The following is a 13,300-nucleotide window of genomic DNA, read 5'->3' on the forward strand; positions in this document are numbered from 1 at the left end:
TCAGCTATAGTGGATTGATACGTGGATCACAGAAACACACAACAGAAAACAGCATTCACAATAGCTTTTGAGCACTAGTTCTTTCACTAGCAACACAACACGCAAACACACACTCCCGTAGCCATGACAATCCCCGACTACTCACCACATAGAGGGGATGTTGGGATGTGGCAGACAGGCACATTTTAGTACATCTAAAAGTAAACTAAGCTGTTTCTAGTGTCACGCAAAAAAAAAAAAAAAAAACCTGCAAGTGTGCGTGCTCATCTTTGTTAGTGACTGAGAAGGTATAGATATGGTGCCAACAGGGAATGTGATTGGGGTGTACATGTGAATATTGTAATTACATGTTTAAAAATGACTGACAAGATATGAAAATGTAACAGTAAATATTAAATCAATAAATTAACTCTGTCAAATGAACTTAAAAACATTGAGAAATGTGAACAAAAGCTATGCCATTAATGAATAAATGGCACTCAGATTGTGAATACTAACACTGACAGTTACTGAATGCTTTGAGGACAAAAGTTTTACTCTGCAGATAAGCAAGAGTAGATTATTAGGGTTTAAATCCTGTTGACTGGAGTCAGTGGGATGACTGACTAATAGGTGGATATGTTGGTGTATTTGTTGTGGTCTGTATTAAATTCATAAACAAAGTTGAAACTATTAATGAAATCCAAACTTCATGATCATGCATAAAAGAGAAATGTGAACCATAAAACACCTTTGGGTTCAACCTGCTGTTATCAACCTTGTCTATATGAAATATGTTTGTGCTCCAGTTTGGAGAAAGCAACCAGCTGTCACACTTTTCTTGATGAGACACTCTCCAAGTACTATAGTTTACCACATTTTGAATGTCAGATTAGCAATGACTTCCTACATAAAGATGAAAAATTCATTACCAAGCCATTATGAGACTCAAAGGAATCTTTTTCTAGCAGATAATTACCTAGAAATCATTTGAAAGGCTATGTGGCAAAGGAAACTTTCAAAACTGAAAATGTTGGTTCTTAATTGTTTTATTGAAAGTAAAATGCTTACCAAGAAACTATTTTTTTTTTTTTCATTTGCTCAGTCACATCATATATTACCAAATCCCTCAGTATTTCACTCTACACTTTCCTTCCATATGAAACACATGAAGCTCGAAAAATAGCTGTGACTGATGGTTGCTGGCTGCCATTTTAACTCACTGAAGCGTGTAGTACATTATTATAATTAAATTATACAATGTAAAACTTTTGAGTCCTGTTTAAAACTGTGATTATTCTGTCTTAATTTACAGTTAATTTACAGAAGTGGTGCAATTCAGATTCTTGTTATGGCATTCTTTACATAGTTTTTCTACTTCAGTTAGTGATTGATGGTATATTTCTTTCAGTTCATGTATGGCACTTTTTTTCACATAGCTGCTCATTAGTGTCTGAGTTCTGTCTCTCAATGTAAACAGTAAGTTTACTTCATGTTGACTTACTTCCTGTGTATTGCTCTGTTCTACTTATCCTTTCCACTTTTTCATCTTTGTTTGCTGGAGGAGGAACTTCTAATTTGATCTTCTACATGTTACAAACTTATCCTGTATTTATTCAATTATAAAATGCGACTTTTTCCCAGATTCATCATTCGAAAACTACAGTGTCCTCTTATATTCAAGTATTAAACCATTGCTGCTGAGGTAAACATTTTTACATTGGTTAATAGTGTCGTCTTACTGGCTATTGAGATCAAGTGCAGATTTATTTTGAAGAATTCAGAAGGGTGGGTAGGGCAAGTGATAATTGTGCTTAGACAGAGTCAAGATTTCATGATATACTGAAGTGTTCAATACAGTATTGACTTTGCTCAGTCAGTCACAGGACCTTTGACTTGTGCGGTGCTGGTGCAAGTGATATGTTAGAAACTATGAACTATTCACCACAACAGTCTTGCTCTGTTTAAAATCTGACACTTCGTAGAACACCGGAGGACATGGCATTAAATTCTATCATATTACAGACTCTAATTGTATTTGAACAGGTTTGCAATAAAAGTTGTCTTATTTGTATGGATACTGTATGCAAACATTTATGGTGCTTTTTAAGTAAAGGTAAGATGACAGTGTTGTCCTTCAAAAAACATTGTTTGATTCTGAATGCAAGTAAATATTTTATTTGGTTATGAGATACCATAATTATTTAACAAGTGGGTTGCAAATGAGAAATTTGATTGGTGTTCACGTATTAGAAAAATGATTAAAAATGTTCACGCTTTTAGTCAGCTTCAGAATGAGATGGTGAATACACATGAACCAAGAAAGAAAATTGATCCAGAATGAAATGTCTAAAAAATGAAATAAGTTATATTGGTCTGACTGTAATTGCTATCTCAAAAATAAATTACAGTAGCAAGACCCATCAAAGAGGTAGTATTAACAGATGTCACTAGATCAAGGGATGAGTGAAAGTGAGACTTTTTACTGAATTAGTTGTGATCTTTTATTTGTTTATTAGTTGGTGATGCTACATATGACGTTTACCCTAGAAGATATTGCAGTCTATGTTTCACAACTGTTAAAACACAAAACTCTGGGAAGGAAGAGTTAGAGGGGCAACGAGAACACCAGCTTGGCTGAGAACTAGGTTGAGTGTGGGAAGGGGAGTGGTGAGCAGGCAGCAAGTTACATTGTGTTGACTACTATGGGATCAATACTGCACACTCTGGCTTTCTATGAACTTCTACCTCGTTTAAACAGCAGTTTGGCTGAATCAATTTGAATTAATTTTAAATTTGGACAAATACACAACAGCGATACATATTTCTAGAGGAAGCAGTAAGTCTAGACAGGGGCCAGTGGCATACTTCCGTGTTTCCTGCAGCAGTGTTGTCGATGCTCACCACAAGGTATGAGTGGGAACGAAAGTGTGTGTATCAGCTACTGGTTCTACACAGCCAAAGAGAGAGTGGCAGGCAGATGATATGTTTGGAACAATGTAACATTCTCAAATCAGTATAGAAGTGAAATGTGTTATGTTCTCAGCAAAAAAAAAAAAAAAAAAGGCAGCTGTATTCTCAGGTTCTACTGTAACCACAGCCTCAGAAACTGCAACATACTCTGAAGAAACTGTGAAATATTTGTGGCAACAAAGATAAACATTTCACAGCTGTGCTATTAGGAGGAGGGTGGTGGTAATTAAAGATGGTGATACCAGAGTTGACAAACTTAAAACCCAAAAAAAGTTAGTGAAGATAAAAATCAATGTGAACCATATCTTTTTGTTTATTTTATTTCTCCTTGTATTATCAAAATGTGGACTGTCGATAAATGACCTAAGTTTAAAATTAAACAACGGAAACATTAAGTTGCAAACCGGCACAGTTAAATGACGCTTAAGTTTAAAATAAGCCTTACTTACAGGATCGTCTTAGAGAAATTACAGTATTTATTCTATGAGTTCCATTGATCATAATAGCAGTAGACATTTTGTATTCACGGTGTGCTGAAGCCTGTATGAAGTTGATGAATAACATTTTACATCTATATCTACATCTACATCTACATTTATACTCCGCAAGCCACCCAATGGTGTTTGGCGGAGGGCACTTTACGTGCCACTGTCATTACCTCCCTTTTCTGTTCCAGTCGCGAATGGTTCGCGGGAAGAACAACTGCCGGAAAGCCTCCGAGCGCGCGCGAATCTCTCTAATTTTACATTCATGATCTCCTCAGGAGGGGAAGCAATACATTCGATACCTCATCCAGAAACGCGCCCTCTCGAAACCTGGCGAGCAAGCTACACCGCAATGCAGAGTGCCTCTCTTGCAGAGTCTGCCACTTGAGTTTGCTAAACATCTCCGTAACACTATCACGGTTACCAAATAACCCTGTGACGAAACGCGCCGCTCTTCTTTGGATCTTCTCTACCTCCTCAGTCAACCCGATGTGGTATGGATCCCACACTGATGAGCAATACTCAAGTATAGGTTGAACGAGTGTTTTGTAAGCAACCTCCTTTGTTGGACTACATTTTCTAAGGACTCTCCCAATGAATCTCAACCTGGTACCCGCCTTACCAACAATTAATTTTATGTGATCATTCCACTTCAAATTGTTCCGCACGCATACTGCCACATATTTTACAGAAGTAACTGCTACCAGTGTTTGTTCCGCTATCATATAATCATACAATAAAGCATCCTTCTTTCTATGTATTCGCACATTGTTTTTATGTAGATAAAAAAAAGGCTGCTTGTTTTGTTGTCTACTAGGCTTTTATCTGCAGCTTTGCATATTTACACATATTTTATTTACATTGCATTTACTTGTCTGATTTTCTGTTTCACACAGTAAAAGACGTCAGAGAGGATGTTAAATTTATCTGTGGTACTCAACTGTATGGCTTGACCTCTGGTCATGAAACGCGCCAAAATTGTTGACTCATTGTAGTGCACAGTCTCTGACCTGGTTGACACACTGAGCAGCACAATAAGAGGCAAATTGCATTTCATATTTTAAATGTATTCCAAGGAATTAAATACATGAAACAAAAGCGAACATTTTCTAGCGCTTTGGACAACTTAAGTGCAAAATCCTACTTCTGTAACGATACAACTTACTTGAGATCGTCAGCCAACTTTCCTTGCTGGTTAGCTTGCTGCTGCAACCTCCTTTCCTCTTCTCCGAAGTATATATGCTAGGAACAGAAATTTCTCAAGACTCTTTCTACTTATAAAAATAAGCAGACATAAGCAGTTTCACTTCATTTCACAACGTATATTTGAACATCAAACTTTTACAAAACTGATTCTCCACATAAACACACTGTCAAGTAAGTCACTTCTTGTGTTCAAAGGTTAAAAACAGAGTTTATTTACACATAAGAAAGGGTTGGCTTAAAACCGAAGTACATTCTCATTCTGCATTTGAACATGTCTTATCCTCTCCATGCCCTAAATGAACATTAAGTAAGTCTCTTTCCAACTCCGTTGTTCTTTTTTCACTATAATCATCAAAGTTACAGAACAGCACTGAATACATAAACGTTCCTTGTTCTTTCTCAACAGCTTCCATGGTGTGACCGCCAAACACTTGTCAGTGCCGTCTGACCACTGTGTCTAAAATTGTCTCATGATAAACTTCAAACCTGCACACACAGACAGGTGATGCGCAGTAAATAGGCTCTCTCACACTTATATTTAAAATGCTGTGTGTTCGAGATGGTATAAGGCCAAGTGGTTATGCGGAAATTCTTGAAACACTACAAGGTCATTTAAGAACATTTTTACATATCGCCCCCTTCTCATCCTCATCCATAGTTGTGGTAGGGATATCTCATTCTCGCAGTACTTCTATGGAAAAATGAATCTCGTTGTATACAAATTATGTTGAAAATGCTTCAAGCATCCCTGAGTTACCGTATGCTTTTGTCACCCTTTTTCACAAACACCCCCACCCTCACCTTCCCGCCAAAGTGGTGCGATGGGTGGCTTAGCATAACATCAATTTTTTTCCCAGGTTGTGAGTTTTACTAAATATTTTTACACATCTGGGCTTCTTATCCCCACCCACGAGTATATGGGTGGCAAGTAAGACTGAATTACTCATACAGTATTTTTATATAAATAATGAGCCCTATGTATATGTAAAATGTGGTTGAAATTCATTGACATTACTACGTTATGCTTCTGTTTGTGCTCCCACGCCCAGCCTTATGGAAGGTACGTACTTCTTAATCACGCTGGGTTTCTTTCCAGATAGTAAATGATATGTGCACCAAGTTTGATTGAAATAGATCCAGAGGTTTATAAGGAAATGTGGCTTGCGTGCACACACACACACACACACACACACACACACACACACACACACACACCATATATTATTATGTATTGTATGAATATGAATATCAAGAGCTCAGATGGAAACCCAGCTCTAAGCAAAGAAGGGAAAGCAGAAAGGTGGAAGGAGTATATAGAGGATCTATACAAGGGTGATATACTTGAGGACAATATTATGGAAGTGGAAGAGGATGTAGATGAAGATGAAATGGGAGATATGATACTGCGTGAAGAGTTGGACAGAGCACTGAAAGACAGGCCCCGGGAGTAGACAACATTCCATTAGAACTACTGACAGCCTTGGGAGGGTGAGTTCTGACAAAACTCTACCATCTAGTGAGCAAGATGTATGAGACAGGCGAAATACTCTCAGACTTCAAGAAGAATATAATAATTCCAATCCCGAAGAAAGCAGGTGTTGACAGATGTGAAAATTACCGAACTATCAGTTTAATAAGTCACAAATGTGAATTCTTTACAGCCGAATGGAAAAACTGGTAGAAGCCGACCTCGGTGAAGATCAGTTTGGATTCCGTAGAAATGTTGGAACACGTGAGGCAATATTGACCCTACGACTTATCTTAGAAAATAGATTGAGGGAAGGCAAACCCACATTTCCAGCATTTGTAGACTTGGAGAAAGCTTTTGACAATGTTGACTGGAATAATCTCTTTCAAATTCTAAAGGTGGCAGGGGTAAAATACAGGGAGCGAAAGGCTACTTACAATTTGTACAGAAACCAGATGGCAATTATAAGAGTCGAGGGACATGAAAGGGAAGCAGTGGTTGTGAAGGGAGCGAGACAGGGTTGTAGCCTCTCCCCAATGTTATTCAATCTGTATATTGAGCAAGGAATAAAGGAAACAAAAGAAAAATTGGGAGTTGGAATTAAAATACATGAAGAAGAAATAAAAACTTTGAGGTTCGCTGATGACATTGTAATTCTGTCAGAGACAGCAAAGGACTTGGAAGAGCAGTTGAACAGAATGGACAGTGTCTTGAAAGGAGGATATAAGATGAACATCAAGAAAAGCAAAATGAGGATAATGGAATGTAGTCGAATTAAGCCGGATGATGCTGAGGGAATTAGATTAGGAAATGAGACGCTTAAGGTAGTAAAGGAATTTTGCTATTTGGGGAGCAAAATAACTGATGATGATGGTCGAAGTAGAGAGGATATAAAATGTAGACTGGCAATGGCAAGGAGAGCGCTTCTGAAGATGAGAAATTTGTTAACATCGAGTATAGATTTAAGTGTCAGGAAGTTGTTTCTGAAAGCATTTGTATGGAGTGTAGCCATGTGTGGAAGTGGAACATGGACGATAAATAGTTTGGACAAGAAGAGAATAGAAGCTTTGGAAATGTGGTGCTACAGAAGAATGCTGAAGATTAGATGGGCAGATCACATAACTAATTAGGAGGTATTGAATAGCATTGGGGAGAAGATGATTTGTGGCACAACTTGGCAAGGAGGAGGAACCGGTTGGTAGGACATATTCTGAGGCATCAAGAGATCACAAATTTAGCATTGGAGGGCAGTGTGGAGGGTTAAAATCTTAGAGGGAGACCAAGAGATGAATACACTAAGCAGATTCAGAAGGATGTAGGTTGCAGTAAGGATGTAGGTTGCAGTAAGTACTGGGAGATGAAGAATCTTGCACAGGATAGAGTAGCATGGAGAGCTGCATCAAACCAGTCTCAGGACTGAAGACAACAACAACAACAACAACAACAACAATGTATTGTGTATCTTATGCAAGACCTCTGAAGGTGGGCATGTAGCCTGATACTGGTCCAGCCAAAATAAAAACTAACTACACTGAAACCAGTAGCCTTGCTTATGTGTATACAAATGCCATTTGTCAGTAGCAGTAGAGTTGCTAGAGTATGGAAAGAGACTGTTTTTTACAAAATTTACCATAATGAATATTTACAAAACTTAAAATAGTGAATACATAATAGCAGAATTTGATAGATTCATGTTATCACTTAGATCAGTGGACATGTAAATACTGATAAAAATATTTTATTTTGTGCATGAAAACAAGAATTTATGTTGATGAATAGTCTGAGACATTAGTGTTGGTACTCAGTGACTGAAGTAATACTGTGAAACAAGGAAATAGACGTATATTTTACAACAAAAAGTAAGAGATCGTATTCATGCATACACAATGAGACATCTCAGTACAAAATTATCAGTGGAATAACGTGATCTCTGTGAGAGGTATTTGTTCAATTTTCTTTTGTATTTTGGTTTCTCATACTGGAGTAAGCTAGTCATTTCTGCGCAAAGATGAAGTTAATTTTGTTGCTGTGTAAGTACTGATTTTACCTTGTATTGTTGTCCTACTGATGTGATATACAAGGGAGAAGATATGACATATCACATCACTGTGAAAATCTGTAGTTTGGGGCACTGATACCTTCAATTGTGTCTTGGATTGACACCATAATGTGGACTGTCTTCTGTGCAGTTCTTGTTAGGGGCTGGCTACTCCAAAAGATGTCGCCATAAGACGACAATGCGTGGGAGTTCCAAAGAAAGCAACCGTGACTATGTAATTGCACAAACTATACATGTAAGAACAATGCTGAACTAGATCTTTTTGCCAGAGCCAGAATATGGCAGGACTAATTTAATTTGCTGTCTACATGTACACCTAAGAAGTTGGAAGAGTCTTCTTTTTTTTATCATCCCCGACACTTGAAATTTATGCTCTTGGGTTTTATGTATATTAACAGTACTACCTGTTTTACTGCCACAATGTGTAGTAGCTAGTATTTGTATTAAAGTTTTAATTATTTCATTTGTGCTATAAATTTTTTTGCCTCTTCTATTTTCATCTGTATTCTTTGACAGAGCTGTAAGAGCTCTGTACACCAATCCTTACTGGGGGCACTTTTAGATGATGACCTAAAAAGGGTTTTTCTGTTCAACCTATTACATTTTACCATTTAAAACCAGAAAATGCATAGGTAATTAATGCAATATTTAAGTTGTACTGGTTTTTCATAGCTAGTACACATTGTTTGTAGGAGTAGTCTCATTGTTGTGAAAGTGTGCTCTTTTAATATAGATACTTTTATTAATATATCCTGTGTTTAGGGCAAGTAATATTTACAAATCTTCATACAGTAAGATTTTAAGAACAGTATGGTAAGAACAAACTCACTACAAAAGGTGGCATTAAGCCATAGACAGGCATAATGAAAAAGAATGCTAAAAATATTCAGCTGCTGGATTAAATCCCTCATAAGGACTTGTTTGTCTGAAAGCTGACTATTTCTAGCATTATTTTTCATTGTGCCTGTCTGTGACTCAATCCTCTATGGTGAGTAGCAGTCCACCCTTCCCATATTGTTGTTATTCCATTCTGAATTTTCCATTATTTGATGTCATATTAAAATTTTCCTTTTATTCCTTTATCAAATACATTTGACATAAAGATGAATTTATTGTGTCCTTTAAGCAGAACTGGAAGTGCTGGTCGTCAGGGAAGATCAGTTCAGCAGGATCACAGACGTAGACTATCATTGGAAGATGAAGTACGTAGACTTCGTGATGAAAATCGGAGACTGCGGGATGAAAATAGGCGGTTACAAGAGGAGTCACATGCAGCTGCACAACAGCTACGTCGCTTCACAGAGTGGTTTTTCCACACTCTAGAAAGACAGTAGCTTCATGTTGGAAATTTTCTTTAGCCAAATCAGATGTAGAGTGTGAAGTGAAGTGGCAGCTATTTTTGTTGTGTTTGTATGGCAGAGTTACAGCAGAAACTGTATTTTTCATGAGGAGTATAAGAATGTAACAGTTTGGTTACTGATGGGTATCAAGTAATTGAACATGCTATATAGCAGTTGAATGGCCATTTTCAAATTCAGTTTACACACTAAAACATAAATGTGGGCCATGCAGTGACTTTTAATGCCTGTCATGTTATTTCAGAAGTATGATATATTTAAACATCTTGTGCATTTTCACCTCATTTAGTTACAAATTTCAATTGAATTTTTTCAACACAAATATATGAGCAGAAAGCTTAGGTGTTGTGTCAGTTGTACTTTCAGTACTCAGATCTTCCAGCTATAGAACTGCCTATAAATTTACATCTTATTTCTGTATTTTCCTATTGAGATCTCTTACTGAAAATTAGAAATATAGGGTAACATTGAAATGTTTTGCATACATTTTATTGTAATTTAATAATTAGAATGATAGGTCTTTCACTGAATGACACACTGCACTAGATTTTAATTATATTACTTTGTTGGCAGCCCTCTATGAAATAAGGTGTTCATGTCAAAATACCTAAAATCATAAGATAAGCTGACTTAGGCGACTGCTGGTGTCATCATTTGGAACAACTGGCACACTGATATATGCCTTATATATTGTGATATGTGTAGATTGTTCACTGTTAGTGCAGGAATGAAGGTCTATCAGAAAAGGATGCAGTAACATCACAATTGTTTAAAAACATCTGACAGGTTTTACAGTACAGACATTGTTGTATCTCATTGTAAGTAGTTACCTTGAAGTTTTGCCTTTTTTTAGTAATTTTAAGCAGCTTTTTATCCACAAAAATCTATCCTTATATGTATTGTTGTACTGTTTAATGATATTTAAATTATGTCCACATAAAATGAACCAAATTATGCAGAGTTCTAGAAAGGTAGGAAAAGACTGTTTACATTCATTAATCTCCTTGTTACAATATACGCACAAAATATCTAATGTGCATTAATTTACTGTTTAGAATCAGCAGTGCCTGAAAGGCGTGAACTGTGCTTGTCATGTGGATGGTATGAATCACTTTAAAGATACGAGAAAGTTAATCCGTGGATCATTGGGTGAAACAATGATGCAAAGTCAGAATGATGTGTAACATTAGCCAAAGTAATCATATAGTCAGAAACAATGTGAATTTGATACTTTATTTTAATACTAAGTGTTTATTGATGGGAGTTATTACATTTGCCCATACAAGGGAAGTAGTGTATACATGTAACTCATCAGTGTATAAATAATTTCATCAATAATTTTTGTAAGGAGGACGGAATACTGTTCATATATTTATTTTTGGATTGACAGTTTAGTAATTTATCAGACTGTACCATGTGGAGCAAAGCATTCTTCTAAAACAAACTTGTGAGAAAATTGCTTGAGATTGTCAATATATATGCAAGTTGCAAATAAGTAGTAAATATTTGTTTGTGGAACAGTACTGGAATCCAGCTGGTATGTCATTTCATCTAAAATTGTTGGTGCCTTAATATGACAAGCTCTTTATATAAAATAAGCCATTATGTATATAGTGTATTATAAAATGTTACTCATGTGCAATTGTCAAATGTATCAATCGTTACATGAAAGTGTGATTCCCTTTATTGATTAATGTGTAAAGTGATAACATTAATTTAGTAATATTTTGCAGTATTATTGTAGGCAGAACATATTAAGTATTTATCTCAGTTACTGAAGAAGACATGTACAAATTTAATTATTCTAGTAGGTTGTTGACCAGTGGAGCGTTTGTTTGTATTATTCACCATTTAAACAATAACAGCACTTCTCATTCTCATTTCACAGTGTGTCATAAGAAGTCATAGTTTCACTGAAGTTACCAAATAGTTCTTGTTCATAATTTTTCCTAATAATATTCTACAAAGATAACTTGGAATGGGACCAGAACAATGTTTCACTGTATTCTTGGAATGAGTTTAAATTTTAGCTTCTGTCATATCCACTAGTATGTAGACTTTTCACAGAAAGCATTCCTTTTTTGCATTAAGTGCTGTTTGTTTCTCATATTGAAACTTGTTGTGTGTTCCATTTAAGTAACGAGTAATGTATTTGAAGTGTGGCTATCTCATCTCCCTTAAAGTGGAGCCACTGTACTTGACATACCATGTATCCTTCGTAAATTATTAGATCATAATTTCAAATAAATCAAGACTGATAGTGAAATATGGACAATTTACATCTGTTACCATTTACTAAAACTTCTAAAAGTGACAGTGTATAAATTATCTTCAGACTTACTTTCCTCTTTTTACACTCCAGGTTATTGGTAATAATGTTGCAGATATTCCCAACTTAACATTAAGTTAGTGAACAAAATATTTGTATCTTCTCACTTTTTGTTCATTGCATCCACTCAACTCAGTCAATAACTGTAAGGAAATAAATTGAATTTCCTCAGATGCTTTTTTTTGCAAAATATATGTGATGTACCTATGTGCATATTGAAAGTGCTGTAAATAGATTATTGATCAAACTGAAAAAGTTATACCAATGAGAAGTAAAGTGCTGTAAATATATGTTAATGACTCTGAATGTAAAGTTGTGAATTTTCTTCCTGGTAAAAGAGAAATCATTACGAGCATTTTTGCTCAATTGTTCAAAATTCTGGCATTGTTTTTGTGCCTACTGACTTAAAATTGCAGAGCACATTTGCTGTGTGTGTGTGTGTGTGTGTGTGTGTGTGTGTAAGGGGGGGGGGTGAAGAGGGGTCTCTCGCTCCCCCTCTCTGCCTCCCTCCAAGAAATCATCAGCGGTAGTATATTGTATTTTGACTACTTATTACTCTCCAAAAATTGTAGAGGGAGACCAAGAGATGAATACACTAAGCAGATTCAGAAGGATGTAGGTTGCAGTAAGTACTGGGAGATCAAGAAGCTTGCACAGGATAGAGTAGCATGGAGAGCTGCGTCAAACCAGTCTCAGGACTGAAGACAGTAACAACAACAACAACAACAACAATTACTCTCCAAACTTCAGATTCCCAAGAATATACCGAATGTGCTATTGAGTTAAGTGTCTTCATTCCCTGAAGCTATTTTCAATAAATTGTGGGCTGCCCAGACTGACTTTAATTTTCAAGAGAATTTCCTTAATGTTGATTTAATGCAAGTGGTGATGGAATGTCAAATACCAACACACAGATCCACAAAAATCATAAAAAAATCGTATAAAATTGCAATCATATATACTTCTTCACTGTCAGTGATAAAATACTGCTCAAAGTATTTCAATCCTAATAACTTTTTTTTTTTTTTTTGTCATCAGTCTACTGACTGGTTTGATGTGGCCCACCAGAATTCCTTTTCTGTGCTAACCACTTCATCTCAGAGTAGCACTTGCAACCTATGTCCTCAATTATTTGCTTGACGTATTCCAATCTCTGTCTTCCTCTACAGTTTTTGCCCTCTACAGCTCCCTATAGTACCATGGAAGTCATTCCCTCATGTCTTAGCAGATGTCCTATCATCCTGTCCCTTCTCCTTATCAGTGTTTTCCACATTTTCCTTTCCTCTCCGATTCTGCGTAGAACCTCCTCATTCCTTACCTTATCAGTCCACCTAATTTTCAACATTCGTCTATAGCACCACATCTCAAATGCTTTGATTCTCTTCTGTTCCGGTTTTCCCACAGTCCATGTTTCACTACCATACAATGCTGTACTCCAGATGT

The 13,300-nt window shown here is 36.3% G+C and overlaps 1 protein-coding gene across 1 annotated transcript in view; it reads left to right on the plus strand.

Moving 5' to 3' along the window:
* The window catches only part of LOC126416966 (signal-induced proliferation-associated 1-like protein 2), a 153,460-nt gene extending 141,325 nt beyond the window's left edge, over positions 1 to 12,135 (plus strand). Inside the window, exon 21 of the mRNA XM_050084847.1 lies at positions 9,300 to 12,135. Coding sequence (XP_049940804.1) covers positions 9,300 to 9,504 — 205 coding nt within the window. The 3' untranslated portion in view covers positions 9,505 to 12,135. The remainder of the gene's footprint in view (positions 1 to 9,299) is intronic.
* The last annotated feature ends 1,165 nt before the right edge of the window (positions 12,136 to 13,300 follow it).

Source organism: Schistocerca serialis, chromosome 8 (assembly GCF_023864345.2).
Source record: "Schistocerca serialis cubense isolate TAMUIC-IGC-003099 chromosome 8, iqSchSeri2.2, whole genome shotgun sequence".
Lineage (NCBI taxonomy): Eukaryota > Metazoa > Arthropoda > Insecta > Orthoptera > Acrididae > Schistocerca > Schistocerca serialis.